This window comes from Neodiprion lecontei, chromosome 5 (genome assembly GCF_021901455.1).
Source record: "Neodiprion lecontei isolate iyNeoLeco1 chromosome 5, iyNeoLeco1.1, whole genome shotgun sequence".
Classification (NCBI taxonomy): domain Eukaryota; kingdom Metazoa; phylum Arthropoda; class Insecta; order Hymenoptera; family Diprionidae; genus Neodiprion; species Neodiprion lecontei.
Genome location: NC_060264.1, coordinates 19842004 through 19866907, shown reverse-complemented (window position 1 = coordinate 19866907; position 24904 = coordinate 19842004). Strand labels below are relative to the sequence as shown.

The following is a 24904-nucleotide window of genomic DNA, read 5'->3' as shown; positions in this document are numbered from 1 at the left end:
AAAAAATCCTTCACGCTTTGCTTCGCTAGAACGTTGTGAAGAGGAGTAGTCGATGAAGCTGAAGTTGGTAACGATATTGTAATGATTCACGTTTTGGATAAAACTGTTGTTCGGCAAATTCAGGAATGTTTGAGATGCAGTAAATTATAATAAGGAAAAATGTATACATATTTGCAAAACTTGACTACTTCAGCCACTATAAAAATGCTAAACAGTGATTTTTCCCATATGTGTTTTGCTATGTTAACGTTACTAACTTCAGTTTCTTAGGAATTTATAGAAAAAAATTGTTAACAAGCACTTCAAACAGAGATAAAATTGATTGGTAATATAGCTGATTGCCAATCCATGTCGAAACAAGCTTTAATATTATCGTTGCATAAAATACAATGATATTAATTCAAAACTTCTGATCTCATTCTGACTTGATCAGTTGTTGATATTGCATTTTTGAAGCATAAGTGTAATAGAACTAGTGAGTTTCTCATTTTTCAAAAACAATCAAGTTTTGTTTATACAAGCACCTATGAAAACAAAACAAGTAAAGCAAATATAATTTGAAACCACTATGTGATTCAAATTCAAGTGTTATCGGGTATGCTAAATGATTTTAAGAGAGGAAAAAGTTTGAGCAGCAGTTAATCAGCTCTGCTGATTTTACCGAAGTAAAATCAATGATACAAGTATACAAAAAATAATAGGAATAGTAAAAAAGACTCACTTTTAGGAACGAGTGAAACTTGACTTTGCTCGGTGAAACAGGAGGGCTGGACGGAGTCTGATGATTGTTAGGAACCTGAAGAAGATTCTGGACCTCGACGAGAAGTCCTTTCCTCGCGTAGCGGCTCTTTGGACTGGCAAGAACGTCGCTCTCGGCCTTAGCCTTGGCCTGAATGAGTTTGAGATTTTCTTTGATATTTTGCCTCAGAATGACGTAGTGATACCTGCGCATTCTGGCTCTAGAATCTCGCTCACATATCCTACGCCAGCTCTTGGAAACCATGCTAACAGCGCACAGATCCTTGGCGTCAAGAAAGGCGAGTATCTTTGAGACGACCCTCCAGTGGTCACTTTCCTCACCCAAGACGCTCATAAAATCTACACTGCTCCTGCCGGTATAGCACGGAATTGCTCTAGACCTCCTTGGCCCGACGAACTTTGGTCTCTGGCTGAAGTCTAGCCTCTTGGGCCTGATCTCGGCGAGCGATGGGTCGGTGATCATGAGCCTGCTCATTTTCTTGTGGTTCTCGACCGACGATGTGAACGTAAGGGTCTCCCTGCTCGTCGTCGGCGAACCAACAGCCTCCCCCGTCGTCGGTTTGTGGTGCGGCGTGCTTTGGGGCACAGTGACTAGGCTCATCTCGACATCCACCTCATCGTCCGCAGGCTCCGAGGCCATGAACGACAGCGAAGGGACAGCAGGCGAGGGGGGTGGGGAGAGAAGCTGCAGCGTGGAGGCTGGGGTTGTCGGAACAGAGGTCAAGAGTCTTTCGTCTTTTCCGTTTTTGCCGCGATGCTGCCGCCGCAGAAGGTCCTCGAGCTCCGAGGTCAGGCTTAAGCCGCCCGCCGCCGTTCGACTATTTTGAATTTGAATTTCCCGCGCTTTTTGAACCGACGACGAACCGCTCTCCAGACTCAATTCCGTTGAGTTTAGCTTGGACCGGAAACGCGACGAGCGATCCGACGGCCACGGATCCGAGCTCCGGGTCTGCAAGTACCGACGGCGAGGGTTCGATCGCAGCTGATTTCCGCCGGTCGTCCTGGTCGCTGAAGTCATCGCCGGCGTGCCGAAGCTCGCCGATTGAGGAGAGCTCAGGGTTATGTACCCGCTGTCAGCGTTGTCGTAGGACGATCGCATGCTCGTTCGACTTGACGATAGCATCGAGGAACGATGCTGCTTCTTGCGCGAGGACAGATGCGGCGTATCGCCGAGATCCGAACTCGGCTTAGAGTCAGTTTTCTCCATCTTGGTTTGTCTTTCGTTTTTCGAATTTGCGCGGGAAAGGGAATAGAGATAAGAGTATTTGTTGGGGGTTCTTGGATTCGCGCGGGAAAGAGAAACAGCGAAATCTCGAGTATTAGTTATTCTTCTGGTGTCTATTTCGGTTTCGAAGGTGAAGGTATAGGCTTCAGTTTTCGACGCGTACTTGAATCTGTCATGGGACGGAATCAGAGAGACAGGGTTTAGGTCGTTATCTATCAGATTTTATTTCGATTCTCAAGCACATGAGCTTGCGAACTGCTCAGAAAAATAGGGTTCCTCCCGTACTTCTTCCTGAACGAGATCTCGGACCTGATCTTCAAATTCCGTCAATCGGGATTTAAGGGCTCCGTAATCGAAGAGACGTAGAAGAATTTTCTTGTTTTTGAAACACCGCGTCTCCGGTGGCGACAGCGAGTCCGACGTTAGTTTTCGGCCACTTTCATTACCCTCCGATTCGACGACCCGAGCGGAGTGCACTTCCCGTTCTCTTCTTCCCGGCGATGCATCGGGCCGAATGAGAGCCGAGGTTGTTTGGTAACCTCAAGGACAAGGATAACGTACGGTAAACAAACACGCCGGGTCGCCCCTCTTCAATCGACGATCTGCCAGCCGCAGCTTCTGTATCCAATAGTCTTATTCTCTCCACGAGACACAATCGAGTAAATAAACGGCACTGATCGGTCACGGCAATGAAACTACATGAAGAAAAGACACACACACAAGAGTCACGGTACGCGGAGATAAATAGTAACAACAAACACACGTGGGTTTTACAATATTTTGACTTGAATGGATATGTATTTGAGCGAGAAACTTTTGACACGCACCTTATTCATTCACGTTCATCGGATGTAACGAAAACCTGCATCACCACACAACATGAGACACACAAAAACCACTTGATCGGATGCACGATCACGAGTAAATGACCAAAGGAGCGCGAATAATATCCTCTATTTTCACTGCGCGAACGTACCGACTTAACCAATTCTTTGAAGAATAGATAGAAACGATAACAGTCACAGGACCGCGCGACACAACAAAACACCGGGAACTAAACGTAACGCGCACGCCGACCGCTCGACACGCTGCGTGCTGCTGCTGTTACTGGCTGCTGCTCCGTGGGCAGCCGGTCCTGCTCGGAGACTGTGGAGATACTCGACTAGTTGAGTCCTTTCAAAACTGTTTATCCGTTGCCCTACCGAGGGCCGACCGCCGGATCTCAGCCAATCGGGTGCGAGGACGCCGTCTGGCGGTGCAGCTGCTCTCCCGCCGGTTCAGCCGAACCGAATCCCATTGGCGGCGAGATTTGTTTTCTGTTATTGGATTCTTTTTCCTTTTCTGGTGTAACGCGTCTTCTTCTTCTCCTCTCGTTTGCACGCCTACGCTTATATTATCGCTATCGCAGGCTGAGAACAACACCGTGTCCCGCCAACACGCACGCTGTGATGGCACACTTCCTCGCTGCTCCGCGATTCGATCACTACTCTTTCTCTTTCTCTAAACCGCGCGAGATCCTGACAAGGAGGCGGGACGGCAGGGACGCCCGCCAGCGAGAGCCGCGGTATACTAGGCGGGAAAGGCGGGAACGCATCGCACGGTTGCCAACCCTGCAAATTCGACATGTCTGTCTTCGCGGTCAATCGTTCTCCAGAGATTTTCATTACGAATTCATTAAGGTTCGTTTTACCTGACGGAAAATGATAGAAAAATGGAGTACCATCTATATATATTTCGGATTTTTTGTTACTGTTCGATACTAAGTATTTCAATTGTCAAGCTGAATTATATCTTCAACATGATGTCGAGAATACCAAATCACCGAAAAACCTTTGCGAAGGATGCGACTTGACCAATTAATCAAACTGCATCGCCAAACTTTGAGGATAAGTGCTTGAAAAGCTTACTCTAACCTGCTGTCGGTTAGATTGATATCTAGGATAGGCAAATTACCAGATCTATAAAAATATCGAGGATATTGTATGAAAACAGTTCTCAACTACCCTCATTCAATTAATTCATACTTCCATGCTAATGTGGGTATTATTACCCAAAAACATGTTTATTGCAACAACCACTCGATCGGTAAGTGTCGGATGTGTCTTCGCTATTGTCTCACGCCATGCAATGCAATTGTGCGCGCCGATTTTAGCGCTTCTTGTGCATCGTGGATTGTCGGGGAACTAACCAGGTATAATATCGACATTACATTAGGTTAAGTAAGGTTACTTTAACACTTTTAAGCGTTCTAAACACAACGATTTTCGGAGACGAGCAGAAGGATCCGTAAGAAACGCATAAATATTGGCTTAATTATCTTGATTACCTCGTGATATGGACACTAGCAGTAAAGCGGAATCTGCGCCTAAGCAAGCTATGGTTTACATCTGCGGAGGTGAGCGATACTTTGCCTCAAACTTGGATCATCGAGGTTATGTTATGCATAGCTTTGTTTACCGATACGGCTACACGTGGGTCTGAATAAGAGTTTTTTTTTTAAGAACAAAAGTTATTGTAGCATCTTGTTTCAACTTCACAAGTAATCAATACAATCGCAACCTTAAACTTACTTGACACATGATTAAACATCACACAACGATCAAGCATCCTGTCTGTTTGGTTATTTATCAGTTTTCTCTGTTGTATCTTCTCTGGCTTATTCTTCTTTTCATTATTGTTTTACATCTCGTTTTCAGAATGTCACCACGACAACGAGATCCGTCCTAGAGATCCGATACGTTGCCGAGAATGTGGGTACAGGATAATGTACAAGAAACGCACCAAGCGACGTATCCTTTTCTATTGTTGTCTGCCTCACCAATTGTTTAATCAACTTATTGAACTTTGGCCTTCTTCTGTCAGATCAAAAAAAAATAGTTTACTATGAGTCCAATTTGGCATCACTTCGATTGAAAGATCAGCACTGATAGCAGCAGAGTTTTTTGACTTTCTTGGTTTTAAACTTCATCCACGTAAATGTTTTAACGCAACAACCTATAACACTAGGTTGCTTTCCGCTGAAATTCAACGCTATCTTTTCACTGACGAGTTCAGGGACTTTTCACATGTTTTCAAATTATTGTTACGATTAATAAATTCCCATACTACAACATCATTGTTCGATATCTTGCCAGCTGATGATTTCACCACTGACCTTATAAAATCAAAAATAAACTCACTACAAAAATTTGGAAAACACATCTCCTTTACATTCCTTAACACAATAATAATAAACAGTCGTCGTCTTCGATGCTCGATAGATGTGTTGTGACCAGCCACAAAACCCTGTACAAATTCTTAACAATAATGGAATTCTATGAAGATGATCATCGCGCCTCAATTTATTATATGTAATTACACTGCGATGAATTAATATTTGACCATTTTTTCTTGTATGTGAAATAAATGACATATATGTCAAAGAAATATATTTTAGCTTATTTAATACATCAAATTTTCTTACTTCTAAGCAACACAATTGAATACGTTTTTTACTTTGGTTGTAAATGAATTTAAAACTCGTTTGTCTTTTTTTCTTTTTATTTCTTTTAATTTCATTATTTTCATTTTTTTAGGCAATATACTTTCTTCATTTACAATAAATAAATTACACTTTTTTTTCATCTTTTTTTTCCTTTTTTGCATCAATAAAGTATATAAGAGTTCGTTAACAGATTTTTTGTTTAATTTACGCTGAATTACGGAAGAGGTTAGGTACAGAGAAGAAGGTAAAGGTGGAAGAGCAACGGAGCTTGTGAACAATCGGGAGCCTATGCGAATACATGTATAATTTTAATAATTGATAAAAGTTGGATTCTACCTATTTTAACTACGTATTATTTTATACATCTAGCTAATACCTATGTATGTATGTATAATGTTTATAAAATCCTACACTCCGGTCCCTCGATCTGATATCAACAGGCAAAAGCCATCATTTGGTTCCAATGGTATGATGTAGACTTATTTTGGTGTAAACATTGTTGTTGTCGAATTATAATTATTATTATAATCATTATTATAATTACAAATAGTTTCCAAAATTATTATTTAGATTCCTTTTTCGCTTTCTCCTCTACATTCTTAATGAATGTAAATATATATGTGTATCTAGATAATAAAATCCCTTAAAATGATTCGATGATTTTCTTTCTTTCCCTATTTCTTCAGGCGATATATAATATTAGTATCTTCGAAATATCTAAACTGTATATTATACAATAACGGGATCGATCATTCGTTAGCTTCAAATATATCACTACTATGTGTTCTATACATAGGTACACAGGACAGATTAACCTGTAATATGGCATAAATTGTTTAGTCCATTCGTTCACTTTGAATAAAGTATACATAAAATTTTATACTTCGATATAATAATTAAAGTAGTAATCGTTATCAATATTCAATTATACAACCCGTCTACGGTATTAACATATAAAATACTATTGATATATATCATATATAATATTTATTTATCACGCCAACAATTCGCAAGCCCCGTTTCTCTCGCGTGCGCGCGATGTATAAAATTTAAAATAATAGATAGTTTCATAAAAATAAAGAAAAAAAGCCTACCCAACTACTATTACTATTAAACTATCTTATCTTTCCTTGTGTATTCAGTGCCGTAATGACGACGATGATAAAGTGCGTGAAAAATTGTCTAGAAGTCGCTATAGAATCACTAAGTATGTGTGTTGCGTGTAAATTGAAAAAAGCGTGTACTTAAGATGAATACTAAATCGAAATGAAAAAGAAAATTAGCAGATATTGTATCAAACTGTACCAATAAACATCTCAAGCTGAGTTTTAGTTTGATTGTGAATCGATACATTTGTTTTTCAATGATTCTATCATATCAAATTTCATTGTATCTCTTTGAGAAAATTGGAAAGCATTACAACAGATGCGCCAATCAACGGACAGATTAAGATAGAATCCAATCCGTTTCCACACTGGAAGAATCAATAGAAGAATCAATAATGGGCTTAACAATATTTGTACGAATGCAATAACGGCATAAAAGTTATGGAAGCTCGTATTATAGTAAGTTACTTCAACTCTAAGAGTGAGCCTTATTTTGCGAATATTGTTAGATTAATTTGTTGAAAAAATCAAACTACCAGCTGCCGTGTGTTAAATATTTTTCCAAGTGCAATCAGCAAAAATTCAACTCATTTAGGATATTTCTTGGTTCACTTCTGAAGACTGCGGACTTGATTGTTAGTTTGGCAGCGTAGGGAATGAAAAAAAAATGAATTCAAAAATAAAATAATATGATAAAATGTCGTCTAGTAACTGCAAGTCAGGCATTCGTTCCATCTCGTTGTACGCTTGATGATAGTATTAATAATGATATTAACATGTATGTGTGATGAATAGAATTGTGCTTCGACAGTTCGATATAATCTATCCGATATAGTATTATCGTAATAATAATCTGTCTTAATTTTTATAACAAATCTTCTTTGAATAATCACTGCACGTCTCTGTATTAGGTACAAGTTGTGTCGACGATTACCGATTATATCCTGTTATTACATCTGTTTATAGGTAAATGTATTTGTATATAAATTGTATGATTATGCTGTATTTAAGAAATATTAGTAAGTAGTGGCTGACTTGCGATTTTGAGAACAATTCTTTCTCGGAAAGTCGGTAGTTCTTTACGGTGAAAAACGCCCTGCAATATGTCGTTTATGAAACTTCTTTTACATAACATCGTTGTTGTATTTATAAATTATTCATGAATATGATTGGCGATCAGTTATTCATTTATTTATTTAATTTTTTATCACACTTTTTCCCGCAGAGAGAAATTCGCATATGTTGCTATTGTTATTATTATTATTTTGAGTTCCAAAAGTTCATTTTGCTCTTTGCGATTTCTACAAGCCACGCCACTGGAAATGTTTTTTCTCCCATCATTGATCAATGCCAAAATTTATCAGAATAAGTTGCAAAAATGAGAATAAAGTTTACAATACTTGGTTTCCTGCGATATTGAAGTCTGTTTTTTCCAAGCTATCATACTGTTCTTTCGTTTTTTCATTTGCAGTTTCTTTTTTTCACAACGCCCTGTTTCATCCAGACAATATACGTATAATACAATGAATAGATATTGAATAACTGAGCCCAACATTCATAAGCGATTGGTTGTTTTAATCTGGTGTTTCTTTTTTATCGTTTTGTTATAAATCTACCAGCACATAACACTATAATAAGTGATTCTGTATTTGAATGCATTGTACGTACGTACGTAAATATATATATACTTACAAACAAATTTCTAGCTCTTTCTTCGTACATTAACAATATTATTTTTAACACAATGATTGATATTTTTATATGACGTGTCTGCAGATATATATAACTGTTACTATAACTTACCTCAAATCTTTCATACATAATATTTATAATATTGTAAAAATAAATTCTGTACAGCCATTAATATAGGTATGTATAACGTGGAGGCAATAATAATCATCGATTAGTGAATCATTCAATAATAATAATAATAATAATAACAACAATAATAATAGTAGTGGTAGTAGTAGAATACTCTAAGGTTGCACACAACATTTGCACTTTAAATACAGGATCACATTCCAGTCCATTGCACCTTAAAAACTATCAATTTATACAGTTTCTTGTGTTGTTATATTTATTACGTAATATAAATATTATATTTTCGTTACTGGGTAACAACTTGATTTACCTCTATCGCATGTATAGCAAACCTATATGTATACTTGCAATATATATTTATATGTATATGTTCTTCTTACTCGACATTATGTTGTATTTATACTAAAAGAATATAGACTCAAAATATGTTACATGTGTGTATGTATTGATTTTGTTTTTTCCGTTTTCTTCTTTTTTCCAAAAACATTTAAAAAGATATAGGATTAAAATCATTCACGAATTTTCTTACATGTGATGATAGTATGCATGGATATATTTATCTACACGTATATTTTATACGTTTCGCAAATACACGCACAAGTTTTGACTAAGTTTACTTTTTTTCCAAGTTATTTTGTCCGTCGTGAATTTACTCATCCTTTCATAAATTCGGTGAAATTTTCTCTGATATACAAATTTCGTTTGTACAGTTATTGGGTCTAATTACTTGATTTTTTTCTCTCTCTTTGTGTTCCAATACAACCCCGAGGACAAAAAGTGTGTATACCTCCAAGGATATCATAAAAATACTGTATTCTTCGCTAGCTTCTTTTCTTTTCGATTCCTCACTTGTACAAGCCAAGAAAAGTCCGTCGTTTGCAAAATATTGCGAAAAAAGAAGAAAAACTTTTTCATAGCTTTTCTAGAAACGTACTCTATGTTTTTCTCGCGATTTCTCTTCATGGTTTCTCCATTCGTGATACTCTAACAATAAACTCGTATTCAAGAACACGGCGAAATTATATGTAGATTTACGAACACGAGGAAATTTTGTGTGAATTTTAGAACACAGTAGGTTTTCCATTGTAAGAAGAATTATAGAAAGACTTCTTGCCTTTTTAACGATCATTTCTTCACCATTTTGATAAGTACGACAAATTCGATGATGTGTGGCATGTGTATTTGAAGTCTTTCGTATTTTATCTGAGTGCAGAAATCACGCGTTTGAGAACAACAGTAATTAATTAGATTCTGTAATAGAATTCTTTTTTCTCATATTATCTCTTTCTCTCTCATCATTCAATAACTGTTCCTTGAAACTTGTAAGATATTTTTTCTTCATTAGGAATAAAAACAATAATAACTTACACGTGTAGTAGCACGATTGGATAATAATTTTGGCACTAAGTATCATCAACAACCTTCTGTCTCTTATGATCGTCCCTGATAACACCGATCGGTCCATCTTCGGTTAATCCTCTTTTGTTACGATTATCACTGACATCCCTGCCCTCGCTGCCATTCCGATCACCACTTGCAGATGATTCAGGCTCGATATTGTGCTCGCTAAAGCAGTGAATCTGCAATTCAGCGACGGAGCGTATTGACACCGAGCAAATGTTGCACTTATACATTTGCCCAGATTCTTCAGTCCTTGAGTCGTCGCTGGGAGCTGGAGCTGGAATTCGTGATGGTCGATGCTGCCTCTCGTTGATTCCGAAGTCAGTTTGCCGCTGCTGATTGAACTGTGGATTTGCGTGACGAATTTCACCCACCGGCTTCAACTCCTCACTAACTAGTATCGGCATGTGATATCCCCGCGATACTTCGCTCTCCGACATTCCTATTGGAGACGGATACTGATGCATTGAATGCATTGGGATCGGCTCGCCCTCGTCGGATGAAGTGTCTCCCCCACTTGCGCCTTGGTTTGGAATCAAATCGGCATCCCACTGACCCATCTTACTCGGATCCTTTTCATAGAGTTTCTGCGCTAAGCTCTGAAATCAATTAAAAGCGCCGAAATTTAGTGCATATTTATAAAAAAACGAAAAAGATTTATTCACATCGATTCAAGTAGGATCACGTGACTTCAAATTACCAGAGATGACTTCAAAGGATTCGAATTATTTCAAAACACTATAAACTTAAAAAGATTAGCAGGACTTCAAATCTTAACTTGCGCATAACTGCAAATGACTTTAAATATCTTCATGTAATGGAAATAAAATTTAGAAGGTAACAAGCTTTGTAATCTTCAATAGACTAAGTGAATGTAGACAACTTCAAGTAAGTTCAAATGGCATCACATGATGTTAAAGAAAATTGGAAGCCTGTACATGATCTCCAGTAAGATCAAACGACTTTTCGCGATGAAAAGAAAATTCATGAGACTTGAAAGCCAGTTTTCAAAAGACCGTGTATGACGTCAAGTAAGTTCAAATGACTTCGAGCAATTTTCCATAACTTCGAGTGGACAGTAAATTCTACGAACCAATGACGGAGTCTTTACCGTTCTTGACGATTGTTTAATATCTCAATATCGTATAATCTTATATCATTTACCTGTAGACTAGTTAGACTATTATCACAGTCACTAGTATCGATGTCGTTTAGATTAATGCCGGATCTTTCCATTTCCGCGTAAGTACCGAACGGCAATTTTCCCAGGCACTCTAACTTCATGATGTGCATTTTACTTCGCAAATGCTTAGCGAGGTGTCCATGTATCCTGAAAGCAATCTTGCAGTCCGTACACTTGAACGGTCGAGGATTGCTCGTTGTAGCAGCGCCAAAAGTGGACGTCATGCTTACCTGAGTGCATAAAATTACAGATTAAATTTTTTTTACAACTAATTTGACAACAGGATCTTAATCAACTTGTGACTCCTCTTGAAGTATCCTCCACTGTGAATGAAAACAGAGATGGTACTCACTTTGTTGTGATGAGCAACCGAGCGCTCGTGCTTTGTGAGGTGGCCTTTGGTCCTGAATGATACAGCACAACTCTCGCACCTGAAGGGCCGCTCAAAATAGTGAATATTGATATGTAGCCTGAGCTGACTCGGTTTGCTGAACACTTTGTTGCAGATTCCACACACGCTTCTACCATCTTCAGTCACGCTGTAACTAATTTCATAGACTCAGTTCTAAAATTGGTTGCGAGCAAGCACCGACATGGTCTGAGCAGTAACGGAAGAAATGAAACTAAGACAATAAAAAACTATGCTGCTCAATCAAATGACGAACTCACCTCACGTAATTTGAGGCAGGTCCACTTGACGGCTGCAAAAATTCAGCGTGAGGTTTCCCACTTCCACCTGGTGGTGACGGAGATCTAAATCCGGGCCCACCAACGACCATTTTTCGGGCCACGGAGTGCTTAATGCCTTCGGCCATGTTCTGCTTGGTCATGTCGACGTTCTGCTTAATCTCCGCACGCTCAGAATTCCTCGGATCAACAGCTGTTTGCGACTTGTTTTGCACCTCCTGCGAATTAGCCCTGGAAATATCGTGCCCCGATGAAGATTTCACCTCGAAATTTGGCCTGGACTGTTGGTCTTGTGCCTGAGGCAGCCTTATTTCTCTGCTTGGTTGGCTGACTTCCGAATTCGTATTAGACGACACGGATATTTCTTGGCTGTTGGAACTCCTTGGTTCGTGATTAGCCGGCTTGTACTCTTGACTAGGTAGCCTAAGCTCTTGATTCGGCAGCTTAAACTCTTGACTAGGCGAAGAAGTGACGCGAATCTCTCGACTCGGCGGCCGTAATTCCTGATGATGAGATCTTGGACTCTGGTTGCATTGAACCCTGGTTTCTCGACTCAGGGGCTTTGGATCCTGGCTAGGAGTGAAGCTGTCCCTCGGCCTCTCCACCTCGCTCATCATTTTCATTGCGTTGAACATCGAGCTCCTGTCTATCTCACTCTTCACCTGTCCGTGGATAGATGACGCGTTTCGGTTCGTCATCTCCACGTTCAAATTTCGAGGTGACTGACGGTCCAAAGTTGGTGTACTTCGCCCCGGCAAGCTGCCTTTGTAAATGGTCGGAATGGGGCTTCCGCCTCTTCCGACTCGGTGGTCAAAACCGTCAGTTTCGGCCACCATCCGACCCGCGTTCTCCGTGTCCTTATAGGATGAATCGACCGCGTCAAAAGACCGCGTCTCAAGGTAAGCGTTGTTTTGGTAGACATCTTCATTGTAAGGAATTTTCATACAGTCTTGCTGCGTCTGCTTGTAAATACTTTTAATTCTCGACTCTAGTATGGTATGCTGCATCTTGCTGGGGTTCGTGTAAGTCACGGTGGACACCCCGTTTAGGTCTAAATTCTTCGATCTGATTGTGTCGTGCTGCTTCAAGTATTGTATATTATCCTTCTCTGTGCAGTTGTTCTCGAGCTTTGAGCAGCACACTCGATACTGCAGCTTCATTTTACTGTCCATCACGTGTCTTTCGGTAAGATACGCCTGCAGCATGTGTCCTTTGGCCTCGGATTTCCACTCCTTACCCTGCACCGGAAGTCTTTCCATGGTCTGGACAATCGTCTGCATCAAAAGCTGCTCGGAGACCGGGGTCAGGATATCGGCAGGCTTGACTCGTTGGAGAATTGGAGAACTTATTGGGCCGAGTGTTTGTTTGGTCGTGAGGTCTATGGGCTGGTGAAAATTGATCTGTGAATCGGTAGCGTGAACCGACGAATCATCATTTACCTCCGCCGTATCGTTCCCGGGCTTTTTGGAAGACTGTATTATCACACTGGTCCTTGATTTCTCGAGTACCGCACGACTCGAAGGGAAGTAATAACGGTGGGACAAATCACTCTGTATCACAGCCGCGGCTTGGCTGCTCAGCGGCGCTGAACTGTTCGTCGTTGTTACGACCGCCGTGCAAATTGTACTCTGGGAAAAGGTCAGGGTGTACGGATATGTCGTTGGCCTGCCTGACGGAAGCAGCCCCGGCAGTCGGTGCGTGCTGGGTTGAGACAAGCTCAGCAATCCCTGAACAGCGTCGTGCTCTTCGCTTCCGGATTCCTCGCTCTCCTCGCCGTCAGTCTCGTCCTCCTCTTCCGAGGATTCTTCGCCGTTTCCTCCGCCCGCCGCCAATCTGGCAACCGCCTCCTTGTCGATGTTCTCATCGCACACCAACGTCGGAACTGGAACTACACCGAGTTCAACGCATTTTTTGTAGTGCGCTTTTGACTTCATGTGCTTCGTCAGGTTTCCCTTTGTTTTAAAACTGAAAAACCGAACAGTCCAATTTATTATTAGATTTTGGTAAGGACTTCGATGAACTTTTACACCGTGTGGCATACAAGGGGTTGACTACTCGAGTGAACTTCTTGAACCCAGAATTTCATGAATTTGCACCATTTTTTTTCATAGGTCTACAACTCACTTTAAACTATGGTCAACAATCAACTATGACGATCAACTACCATATGATGACATGTTTCATTTACCTAAAAGTGCAGTGCTTGCAGGTATATGGTCTGACATCGGTATGCGTTCTGATATGTTTCTTCAGCATCGATGGTTTCTTGCATCTGATGCCACACTCTTCACAGACGTACCTTCCTCGGCCTTGAATCATATTTAAGAAAAAATTATAGGAGTTAGAGAATTTAGAACAGAAACACGGAACGTTTGCATAATCGGCGCTCGGACCTAACGATCGCTAAAACCTTCGTCAATGATACGTTAATAATATTTTTCGATAATTTTAAACTAGCTCCGAAAATTGGCTATATCTTTGTTTACTTTGACGGAGTAAAATGAATAATCAATTTGGACAATGGAAAATAAAAATAAAATAAATAAAAATTACCATTAGGACGCATTATATATCTACTTACAGATAAGAAGCACACAGCATACTCCCGATTAGGAAATGAAATGTTTTTTCATAAAATTTCATCAAATCGTTAGACTGATAACGAAAGACTACCGCCTATGAATGAAAGAATATGCCTACTGTGCTCACCTCTTCCTCTGACGTATATGTAATCTTCGTTGCTCTCGAAACCGCCGTCGAATATCTTGACCCGTTTAGCTTTTTCCTGAGTATCATTTTCGGAGTTGTTGTCCGAGCTTGCAGGGGTTGTAGGTCTTTGCGAGGAATGCGTTAAAATATCGTCGTGTTTCTTCGAGGCTGTGGTGTAGCTCATGGGCCGGCGTCTCGAGTCGTAATGGGCCAAGTCGAGGTCGAGTGGTGCCTCCTTGCATATTTTCCAGTTCGAGTACATAGACAGGGTGTGTTGTTGAGTAACGTACATCGGCTGAGGCCTGTTTAATGTGCAGTAAAATACCCGAGTCGAACATTTCAGCCCGAGGTAGGTGTACGCATGTCCGTTCAAATACAGTTGACCGTACGATTTCCTCGGCCTCGGTGTTTCCGGGCTTATCAGGGGCAACGTGTTCGCCGTTGGCGTTATACCGTGGTGTCGTTTTGGGGTAAAGGTACCAGGCTTAAGAGGCAGCGAAGTCGGCCTCAGAAATTTATTGTTGGTGTTACTCTCTTCAACTCCGGTTGCCTCTTCGTTGCTGATACTTGGTGAGTGAAGACTGTCCGCTGGTTTACTTTCACGACTAATAGCTAATAAATCACCATGTGAAGGTTTACTTGGCACTTCTGTATTGGAAGAATCTAGATTAACAGTTATAACCGGAGCATTTTGAAACTCGTGTTTTGACTTTATTCCGTTCATCGCTCCACAATTTTCCATTTGCAACGTCCTTGTCTTAACATCCTGTTGAACATTTCCCGGCAACTGTAACGCCGCTAATTTCGTACGGCCGTTTTCATGGGGCACCGTTTCGTATTTGAAAACCACGGGACTCTGTCTCACAGACTCGGCGGAGGACGATCGGCCCTGTTCAAATTCCGCACTGGCCCAGCTACTTGGCCTCTTTCTACTTTCGGTAAGATTTTTCGGCGAGTATCTAAGCTTCTGCATACTATCAGCGTCGTTTGGATATGTGAAAGTCTTTTCCGTCTTGCACGGACTTTTTTCAAACGAAAATTCCTTCCTCTCCCTCGGGCTCTCAGTACTACTCTTACTGTACTTGATCCCAGATTTCAAGTTGTAACGATCATGCTCCGATCTATGCGTATCGCCGCTGGGCACTCTGGACCTGAATTTATCCGGGGTAGATTCAATCTTGAGATTAGGAACTTTTGGGCTCATCAAACCGGACCGCAAATTATCACTACTCGGAGTCTTGAAGCAGAGTTTGAGCTCCTTGGCTGGACTGGCGAGGTCCAACGGCTGAGCGGGTGACGGCATTTGCATGTTGGAATGCGGTCCAGGTATACCCGGAATGTTGGGTGTATGAATTTTGACGGGACTGGCGAGATCCAGGGGTTGAGTAACGACGTGGAGTCCGGGGATACCGGGAATCACCTTGTACTCGGCCTCGGCACTGGGTACGTTGGCGGATATGTCGACCGAAGGTGTTCCGGACAAAGTGTGAGGACCAGGCATGCCAGGTACGTAAGGTATGATCTTACCGCCGTGCAAAATGCTAGCTATACCAGCCTGCGGCAAGGTTAGCGGATTGTAGGCCGTGATGTTCGTTAGGGGGTTGAGGTTCTGCTCTAAGTAACTATAACAGGATATCGTCGGCGCTATGTTAGGAGTTGATATGTTGGGTATGATAGGTGCCAATATCTTCGGTGTATTTGGCAGGGATATGGAACCGTTCGTTGTGCTGGCTGGAGTGCCGGGCGGTTTGTGAACCATGGTTCCGCCGGAGTGAAGTCCAGACCTAACCACTATCGAGGAAGTCTCCGAAGTTGCGCACTTGCCGTTAACCGAGTGCTGTTCACCAGGTGAATTCGTTTGACGGGGTTCTATCCTCATCGTTTTCGTCTCTCCGGTGTCGTTGAGTATCCTCACTTCGCCACCGAACATCTGGAGCGAGTTTGGTCTCGGATACTTGGACAGTTCCTCCAGCGACCTCAGTGTCGTTGGCGCGGATTCAGATCTCTGTTTCATTGGCGGTACGTAGGGGTCGACTAATCTCGTGTTACCAAGAAGCGGACCCGGCGACGGGAGTGGCTGGAGGGTGTTGTAGTAGTCGGGTTTCATGTCGAATTCCGGGTCTTTTCTGTCGAGGTCAAGCTGAAATTCGGGTCGCCTCGGGCTAGGCGATCCTTTGCAGTAGTACCGCCTGTGGGCGTCAAGGTTGTCGGCGCTAGTATAAGAGATTTTACACGACGGGCAGACAAAGTTTTCACCATCCACACCATCGCAGTTCTGATGCGCCTTAGACTTCAAGAGAAGCTCCTTTATTATCGATGCTTCTTGCTGCTGCTGCTGGTGGTGGTGATGATTCTGCGGCTGCTTACCATCCTTCTCGTGGGCGAAACTTTCGCTGTAGCACCGCTTCCTCGTCAAGTTTTCTTCCGCCGATGAGAGATTTAACGGTTGCTCAGTGTACTTTGGTTCCACCAAACTCTGCTGCCTTTGCATCAGCTTGTGAAGTAGTGGGTCTACCGCCTCCACGATTGCCTGATTGGCTGTTATTATTTTGTCTATGTGCTCCTGCAGCTGTTCAGCGTTCGGCTTCGAGTTCGTCGACGAATTCGTCGAGGAGTTCGACGAAACCGATGACGCTTCTACATCGTGGCTCACATTGTTTAAGGCCGTGTGAAATTTTGGCTTGTAAATTTTACCCGTTTTCACTGTCTTCACGCTCAACACTGAACTTGGCGTCGACGACGGTGGCGGAGGTGGTGTTCCTGTTCCGTTACTCGCGCTATCCGACAAGCTTATGTCAGAATCTTCTGAAACCTGTGAAAAGATTGTTTGATCAAAAGAATTTGATATTTATATCAAAATCGTCTACCCTACTATAGTTCTTTTGCCGAAATACTCTATTTGAAGATTCATTACTCTAGTTTTAAACGGTGATAGACTGGAAATCAGAGAATACATATGTGTTCGCTGAATGTTGCGAAGTTTATATCGAAAACGGAATTTCTCGTATAATTCATTCTTCAGGTTCTAATCTGTAGGTGTATTATCGCTACCCCATTACCGAGAATGAGTCAATGTTGGTACGAGTTGTTATATCAGTAATTCTGTTGGTATAATCCATTTTGTAATAGCAAAGATAAAGTATATTCCCAGAATGGTTGTGGGTATCAGTGACGCTCTGGCTTTGCAGGCTCAATATAGGATTTTATATCTTGACTGACACTCGCCAAACATCTGTGCTCAATTAGTGTTTATATCGATGGATACTACACTATCATTTGGATATCAGTAGACGTCAATACTACTTGTCTGATATTTTTGTTCCCTGAAACCTAATCGCAATTAGAAATTTTTACGCGGGAGAGATTGGAAGCTGGAGATTTACGTATTAATGTACACAGAACATAATTTTCGTTGAAATGGAAAGCATAATAGATGCTTACTGTTGGGATCAGTTACTTTTAAAAATCTAGGAAATTTACTAGCAATGAGTGTGGCCAAATTGAACCATCATACAGACTGTTTTCCTCCTTTTTCGAGCCTTAGGGCCATTTTTAACTATCATGATACGGCTATAGCTGTAATCTGACATCAGTAGTCGTACCTACGGATAGCCTCAATCATGGTACAGCGGATTCGGGAGATCGAGACTATTGCCGATGGCACACTCTGCCAGCGTTTGCTGAGGCGCGATTGATACCAATATCGGTATACACTCCAATCGAGCGCATGTAGTTGATGGGTGACCGTAAAGGATAAGTGTTTAGCAAACCAGCGTCACAGATTCAAGCGATGCCTATCTCATTACAGAAAAAGGAAATTCGCAAGTCACACGTCACTAATAAAAATTTAGCTTTCGGATGTTTGCTTGCATTTTGCGCAGAGAGACAACAGCTTCATTCGGATTTTAACATACAGTTTCAACTGGACGCCGTTTACTCGTTGAATTCCAGAAACTGTGGGACGTGTTTCAACGACTTTCCTGTGGTTTCTTATAATAGTTTCCGTTCCACGACAGAAGTGGGTGTAATCGTATCAAACTTCGCCGTCAACGTAGTGTAATACACGCAATTATAGCGCATTGTGTAATTACTACACATATTACAACGATATAGTTGAAATAACACTTCGAAATTGAGTCTTTTTACAGTGTGGCCAACTGTAACGGTTTCTGTGTATAATATCTGCATTCACTGTGCATAAAAAACACTAGAAAACAAAATTGCCCTACAATATAAGTACAAAGGTCATATCGTAATGCCGACAATATCGACTTTCCTTTAGACAAAGTTTACAACGATCAGTACCAATATTTTAGATTGCCCTGTCTCTGTGTACAGTAATGAAGAGACGTAAATATTCATACAATAGCTCAAAAAGGTATCGTCGGTATAGAAATACAGAGTCGAAACCTTATTTTACTCAACAGCGTAGTGACAATTATAGTTGTGGTTGAAGCTATAGTATGTTGGGAAATATTTCTCCTGTTTGTGGAATTAAATTTACTGAACACTAAACGACAGCATTGTTTTTTCCCCCATTTCAAAGAATTCTGAACTCTGCGACAGAAAATGACTAAGTCACAAACACTTGGAAACTTCGAAGGAATTCAACGGGTTTGAAAATAGTTAACGCAACGCAATTTAAACGTTTGCGTGATTTGAAGTAACATCGAACGACCATAAGTAATTTCACATAAGTTTAAACGATAAAGTGAATGACTACCTCATTCAAAATTACTGAAACATACAACCTGAAAACTTTTCCATTCGCGGATTCTAAAAAGTTCAATTCTCGCGAAATGCAGGTTTGCTTGTGCCAAAAAATCACACAATTTTAACATTGACTCATTCAATAATCGAAACTAACCAACATAAGTTTTTTGCTAGTTGGATCATCTTCATCAACGGACAGGAAATTTTGTGAACGGCTTTCACATCACTTGACGTTACTGTGTAGAATTCGAAACGAATATATTGAATAGTTTCAACTGACTTCAGGGGAGTTAATCGACAAGACTTGACATGGATTCACCGACACGTTATTAAATCGACTCTGTATCTTTATAAGGTTTCACGGTTTTTAATGACTTCGTATCGCCGCAGATGAAAAATAACCGCATATACCATCTAGTGAGTTGAGAAGTTTGAAATGACTTCAACTTAATTGTAAGAACGTTACCGGAATTTCATTTTTCCCATAGCTGTCAGCTTATTTAGAGAACTTCTGACAAATTGCACGTACCTGATTAAAAGCGAAAGATCATATTCCAAAATTTTTTAACTAGGAATTGTACACTTGGAATGAAAGTAACGTTGATTCGCCTTAAGACAGATGAAGTCTTTTAAGGTCATTTCGATTTATCAAGGTTTAGCGATAACTCTCAACAAAGATACCTGGTATAACAGTATATATGAGTATGTATTTGAGTTAGACCACACTAACCTTGCTAGAGTCTCCTCCTTCCATTTTAAGAGCATGGGCTCGAGATCTGCAGTGTTTATAGAGGTTCGATCTGGTCTTGAACGCGAACCCGCAGGGAACGCATGGATAGGGTCTCTCATTAGTATGAGCCCTGATGTGTTTCTGTAGTACGCTGGGTTTGGCACAGGACAATTTGCAGTACGGGCATACGTATCCACTCTTCCTGCCTTCGTTGGCTTCCCCCTCGGGCTCGGGGGCGGCCTCAGTCTTCGCTGCTGGTTCCTTCGCTGAATCCTCACCACCATCTTTCTCCCTACGATTACCAGGGATCCGGCTATCCGAGGTTGTTTCTCGCTTGGATTCCACCGGCGTCGCCTCTGTCGTCGCCATCTTCTTGAATTTCTTGTGCAAGTATTTAGGTTCGCCATCGTTGTTGTTGTTATTATTATTGTTGTTGTTGTTATTCAACTGCGAGTCTGTCATTGCCACAGTATGAGTCTCTGTAACAACAAAAAATGGAAGAAACAGCTCCATTAGAATCACTGTTAGAACATACTATTCTTTTTCAATAAATCACCATTCCGTATACTTCTGACAAATATTAACGAGCAGACACAGACATTATGATCATTCTTATCTTCTTACGTAAAAGTATTCATCATCCATACACAGAAAAGAAAATCATTGCGTACCATTGAGGAGAGGAAGGCTCACTGCAGGAAAGGAATACAACAAGAGATAGTGAAGTTTTGCTACGTCTTACAGCTTCTAACGGTTACGGTCGGGTAAAATGACAATAATTCGTCAGCCCACAATGTTGATTTACTTTCTTTTTCAGTCATGAAAACATAGTATACAGGTAGAAAAGAAGTAATTCAAATAAGAGTTGAGTATATGCATGACATAGGTGACCTCGAAATAACTAACAGAACCCTCTAGGTGCAACGTAGTATGGACTACTATGTTAGATAAGGGGACAGAGTATCGTGACTTTGGAATGGTTTCAAGTTATCAGGTAATAAGCTGCTACTATCTACGAAGAATACTTACGGTAGTGTTCATTTTGCATGTGCGACAGATCATATATAATATAGATACGCATGCGGTTTAGAGAATTAAGACACATCGGAGATTATTTAACCTCTGTGCTCACTATGAGGAAGCAAAATAGAATAATTGACGGTTCATGATGCTAGAAGTGATTTATCGCACAGGAAGTAGGCTGCACACTAATGTCTGGATGTCAATCGTATTCTGAGAAATTACAATAGTTATATGATAGTTTTAAGGAAAATGGAAATTAATGTACATATTCGTTGTATAGAGCTTTGATTACATCCATTGTTATATATTCCTGATATCCACTTAATGGATGTGGATGAAAATTGTAACTCTGACTGCAACTACGAGAAACAAAATCCAAAGGTGGTAATCCATGTGAATGGTAATCTGTATGTCATCACAGGGTATAAAATACGTGCATAAAATCGAATAACCTACGTTTTGCAGAGATTGGTAAACATGCATTTTATTACAGTTATAAACGTGAACGGTGGGTGTTTATTTTTAAATATCGAACGATAACAAATTCGCTTCCTAAAATAATGATAGCCTTCGAATAAAATTTCACGATTACCTTAATATACAGGTTAATATTGCATGAGTTCTGTCGGAAGAGAAATCTGCTCTACCGACGCACACTACTCTCGGTAAGCACGAATACGAAGCTACCGATGGCCCCCATTCAAGTCCGTTCAGCGGTGCCGAAACAGTTTCAAGATTTTCTGGGTAATATGAGTAGGTATTCAAAAATCATAACGCTTGATAATCGTTACCGATAATCAACGATTCTTTCACCGACTTGTTTTTTAAGAAAAACCACAGAATCTTACTCACTTGACTAAAAGTAAGCGTTGATTGACTAGAATTTGAAACGAGCATTGTGATTTACACAGTTTAAAACCTCCGAAGATTTTTCCAGCGCTGAACGATCTACGGCGAAAAATACGGATAATTACGCGACCCGTTTTACCGACTGTCAAACAGAATGTTAAAACGTTAAAAGATGAAGTGTGAAATATTTCAAGCTAGAAATTTTGTTCGCTTACGAATGTTTCACGATAACCGGTTGTATCTGTGTGCGTATACATAAAATGTTGAGTATACAACGAAGTAATTTGTCTATTATATGGTACCTGCTGCTCGTCTTTGGAGAAGTTATTCAACGCGTAACGACGCGGGATTTTGAATCCGAAAGGCCTTCAGCCACAAGGTGGAGGCGGGGAGACAGCCAGGCAGGATTCACCAGCGTGCGCGGTCTCGTTGGGCAATTTTGCCAATTCTTATAAATAGCTAGTACTAAAAATAGCGGGTAGTAGCGTTTTGGCGGCGCCGCGACTGGCGACAGTCGCCAGGGGCCCAGGACATGAGCGAGCCTAGCGCCTAGCAGCCCAACGTCGTCGCTTCGTCGCAGTTTTCATCGCAAGGCGCGCGGTTTTCTCGACCTGCGCACGCCTAGGAGGAGAACGGAGGGAGGAGGCGAGAAGAAGAAGAAGAAGAAGAAGAAGAGGAAGAAAACGACGAAGAAGAAGAAAAAAAAGGAGAAGGAGGCACGGGCAGCCACGAAGTGAGAAATGAGAGAGATATACCGTGGCTGTTTACGATCCAGCCATTGAGAAAAGTGAGGTAGACTAATTTATTCCGACTTTGAATAACTTGAATTCTTTTACAACGGACAGGATTATACCTGATCCGATCCATTTTCCCTCTCTACGCTGTCTCGTGTTCTGCAGCACTCTTCGTCGTGATAAAATAGAGACATATAAGCCTAACAGCAATAGTTTTCTCTGTTTTTAATCACCCGGCACACGGAAGATCCATTCAATTATTTATATTCTGAATCAACACGCGCACTGTATGGCGATGTTGATTGTTGTTACTATCCCCCTTTTTCTCGGCTTTTCGCTATTCATATCTGATCATCTTTTGTCTCACGGCTAGTTGACATTTTTGTCATCGTTGGAGCTCACTGTTGAAAACCCACATCAGGGTCTCGGCGTCTCGGACATTCGTAGAAAGTCTCATTGTTAGATATAATCTCTTGATCCGAGACGCGAGAATTCAGATTCTTCTGTAAGTTTACACTGCTTGGTGACGAGCGATTTACGTGCTCTCCGATATAAGTAGTCGAGCTTTTTCCTGTGTTTTCCAATCGTTTCTACCACGGTTACTCCAACATTCCACTCTTAAGTATCATTACAGTTTATAAAATTCAAGACCAAGCAAATTTGTAGTATTTATTCTCCTGTTGCTGTTATTACCGACCTCAGAGTATACAAAATATCGGTGAAGAATTTCAAGGAATTGAATTATTCAAACGAATACCATAGGTAATGAAATGGATTTATTACTAATCCACGCTAAAAGGGATATTTTTGAATTTCTGTCGTTTCATGTGTTTCGTCATGAATGCTGAGAGGGTAATTTCCTTGAAACCGAACATGCACAATATGACGTGTTATGCAAACAACTTGTGCACTCTTGTAATTCACGGTAAGCAACTCAGTAGGTATGTATAAACTCGTTCGCGTGTTAAAGTTGACGAGGAAGGGCAGGGGACATTACAGTTGTATCGCCGTCGCCTTATCGACACAGAATATATACTAACTACATTAGCATGAGTAGGAGGAAGTGGAGGTGGAAGTAGAGGTGGAGGCGAACAACAGTGAACAACGGTGCTCTTCAACAGCAAAGACTCAGTTGACAACACGCAAATACTTCATCCCAAACTATCTGCACATTTATACCTAGAGATATGCATATCAACCGACCCATATATATTACCTATTATATAATACTCATTGGGTATTTACGCTCGTGTTATATGATATATAGCATTGCAGGTGTCTTCTTTTGTAAAGTCACTGTGAAAAATAAAAATTGTATAACTACAGCAGATACGCACGTTTTTGTTTTCATTTTGTAGATGATTGAGAAGGTCATGATCAGCAGCCATTATTTTAAGTACCTAAAGCTGAGTGGAGGTCTTGAAATTGACGTTTTGTATGTTTTAGAAAAAGTCAACCAATATCTTTTCGATATCATTTTCAGAAAACGAGTCAAATTAGTATGATAATGCTCAACTTGATCGATGACCTCAGCAAGTTTCTTTTAACATGTTTTTCAAAAATCAGACTCCAGTTTAAAGCAAATAGTAATTTTACTGTCATTATTTTTTTGATACGAGATAAATGCAGGTTCACAAAAACCATCGATTAGCTTAAGAACAAATCTAATGCCTGTTTTAGTTTAGCATTTTTCAATTCATTGTTTTTTTCTATGCTCAAATTTTCAAAAGGAGAACCCTGAATTTCACGCTTAATTTTTTCAATCATGTTGTTTTTAAATTTGCAACCAAAAGACCGTAGTACGTGAAACTATTAGGTATTGCATTCTGCAGACAAGCAAAAAAAAAAAGGTCGTCACTCGCCAAGGTAGGGAAAATGAAACGGCGCCAACTTCACAAAGTGTAGGTGTAGGTATACGGATACTATAGAAGACACGATAATAAATTTCCCTGCTGTCATCATACGGTGTGAGCATAACAAAGCAACTCCCTCTTCTTCTTCTGACATTATACCTTTTTTCTCTTCTTCATTATTTCTTTTTCCTTTCTGACGCCCTCCTCCGATCCACCCACTTTTCCTGAACCTTACAACAACGTCAGTCTATATATATATATATAATATTGCAATAGCGAGAGTTACAAAGATTACGAAGGCGGCCATCGTTATTGATGCGGGTGTAATAATCCTATTATATTTATAATTGTGCGTCATCAGGCATCACATACGCCGTCCATTAAGGCATCTGTTCTCTCCCTCCTTGTCCTCCACCACCACCGCAAGTCATTTTGTTAGACACACAGAGAATCTTTATATTGAATTCAATATTTTTATCATCGTTGTACCCCTATTACCATTATCATTCTCCTCTCTCGGGTTTGCAGCCTGTTCTGCTCGTCATGCCGGATCGTCGAAATCATTTACATTTACTGAAGGTCTTACAGTGAAGTCATTTGAATTCATTTGATGAAATCACGAAGTGT

The 24904-nt window shown here is 40.7% G+C and overlaps 3 protein-coding genes across 5 annotated transcripts in view; 1 reads left to right on the top strand and 2 right to left on the bottom strand.

Annotated features, from left to right (window-relative positions):
- LOC107227050 (F-box only protein 43) overlaps nt 1–3550 on the bottom strand; it is a 49185-nt gene extending 45635 nt beyond the window's left edge. Inside the window, exon 1 of the mRNA XM_015668081.2 lies at nt 722–3550. Coding sequence (XP_015523567.1) covers nt 722–1966 — 1245 coding nt within the window. The 5' untranslated portion in view covers nt 1967–3550. The remainder of the gene's footprint in view (nt 1–721) is intronic.
- A 623-nt stretch (nt 3551–4173) lies between these two features.
- Nucleotides 4174–5410, top strand: LOC107227040 (DNA-directed RNA polymerases I, II, and III subunit RPABC4). The gene is made up of 3 exons (XM_015668064.2): nt 4174–4379; nt 4681–4773; nt 5222–5410. Exons 1-3 carry the CDS (start codon nt 4319–4321, stop codon nt 5242–5244), a joined length of 177 nt encoding a protein of 58 aa, XP_015523550.1. The 5' UTR covers nt 4174–4318; the 3' UTR covers nt 5245–5410.
- A 237-nt stretch (nt 5411–5647) lies between these two features.
- Nucleotides 5648–24904, bottom strand: part of LOC107227041 — a 39238-nt gene continuing 19981 nt past the window's right edge. For 2 of the 3 annotated variants that reach the window (XM_046742155.1, XM_015668065.2), the window contains exons 2-8: nt 19819–20297; nt 14376–17187; nt 13855–13975; nt 11649–13631; nt 11332–11524; nt 10961–11209; nt 5648–10395 (exon numbers count right to left, since the gene is read on the bottom strand). In XM_046742155.1, coding sequence (XP_046598111.1) covers nt 9799–10395; nt 10961–11209; nt 11332–11524; nt 11649–13631; nt 13855–13975; nt 14376–17187; nt 19819–20297 — 6434 coding nt within the window. In that variant the 3' untranslated portion in view covers nt 5648–9798. The remainder of the gene's footprint in view (nt 10396–10960; nt 11210–11331; nt 11525–11648; nt 13632–13854; nt 13976–14375; nt 17188–19818; nt 20298–24904) is intronic. The other variant, XM_046742156.1, reaches the window with a different exon arrangement.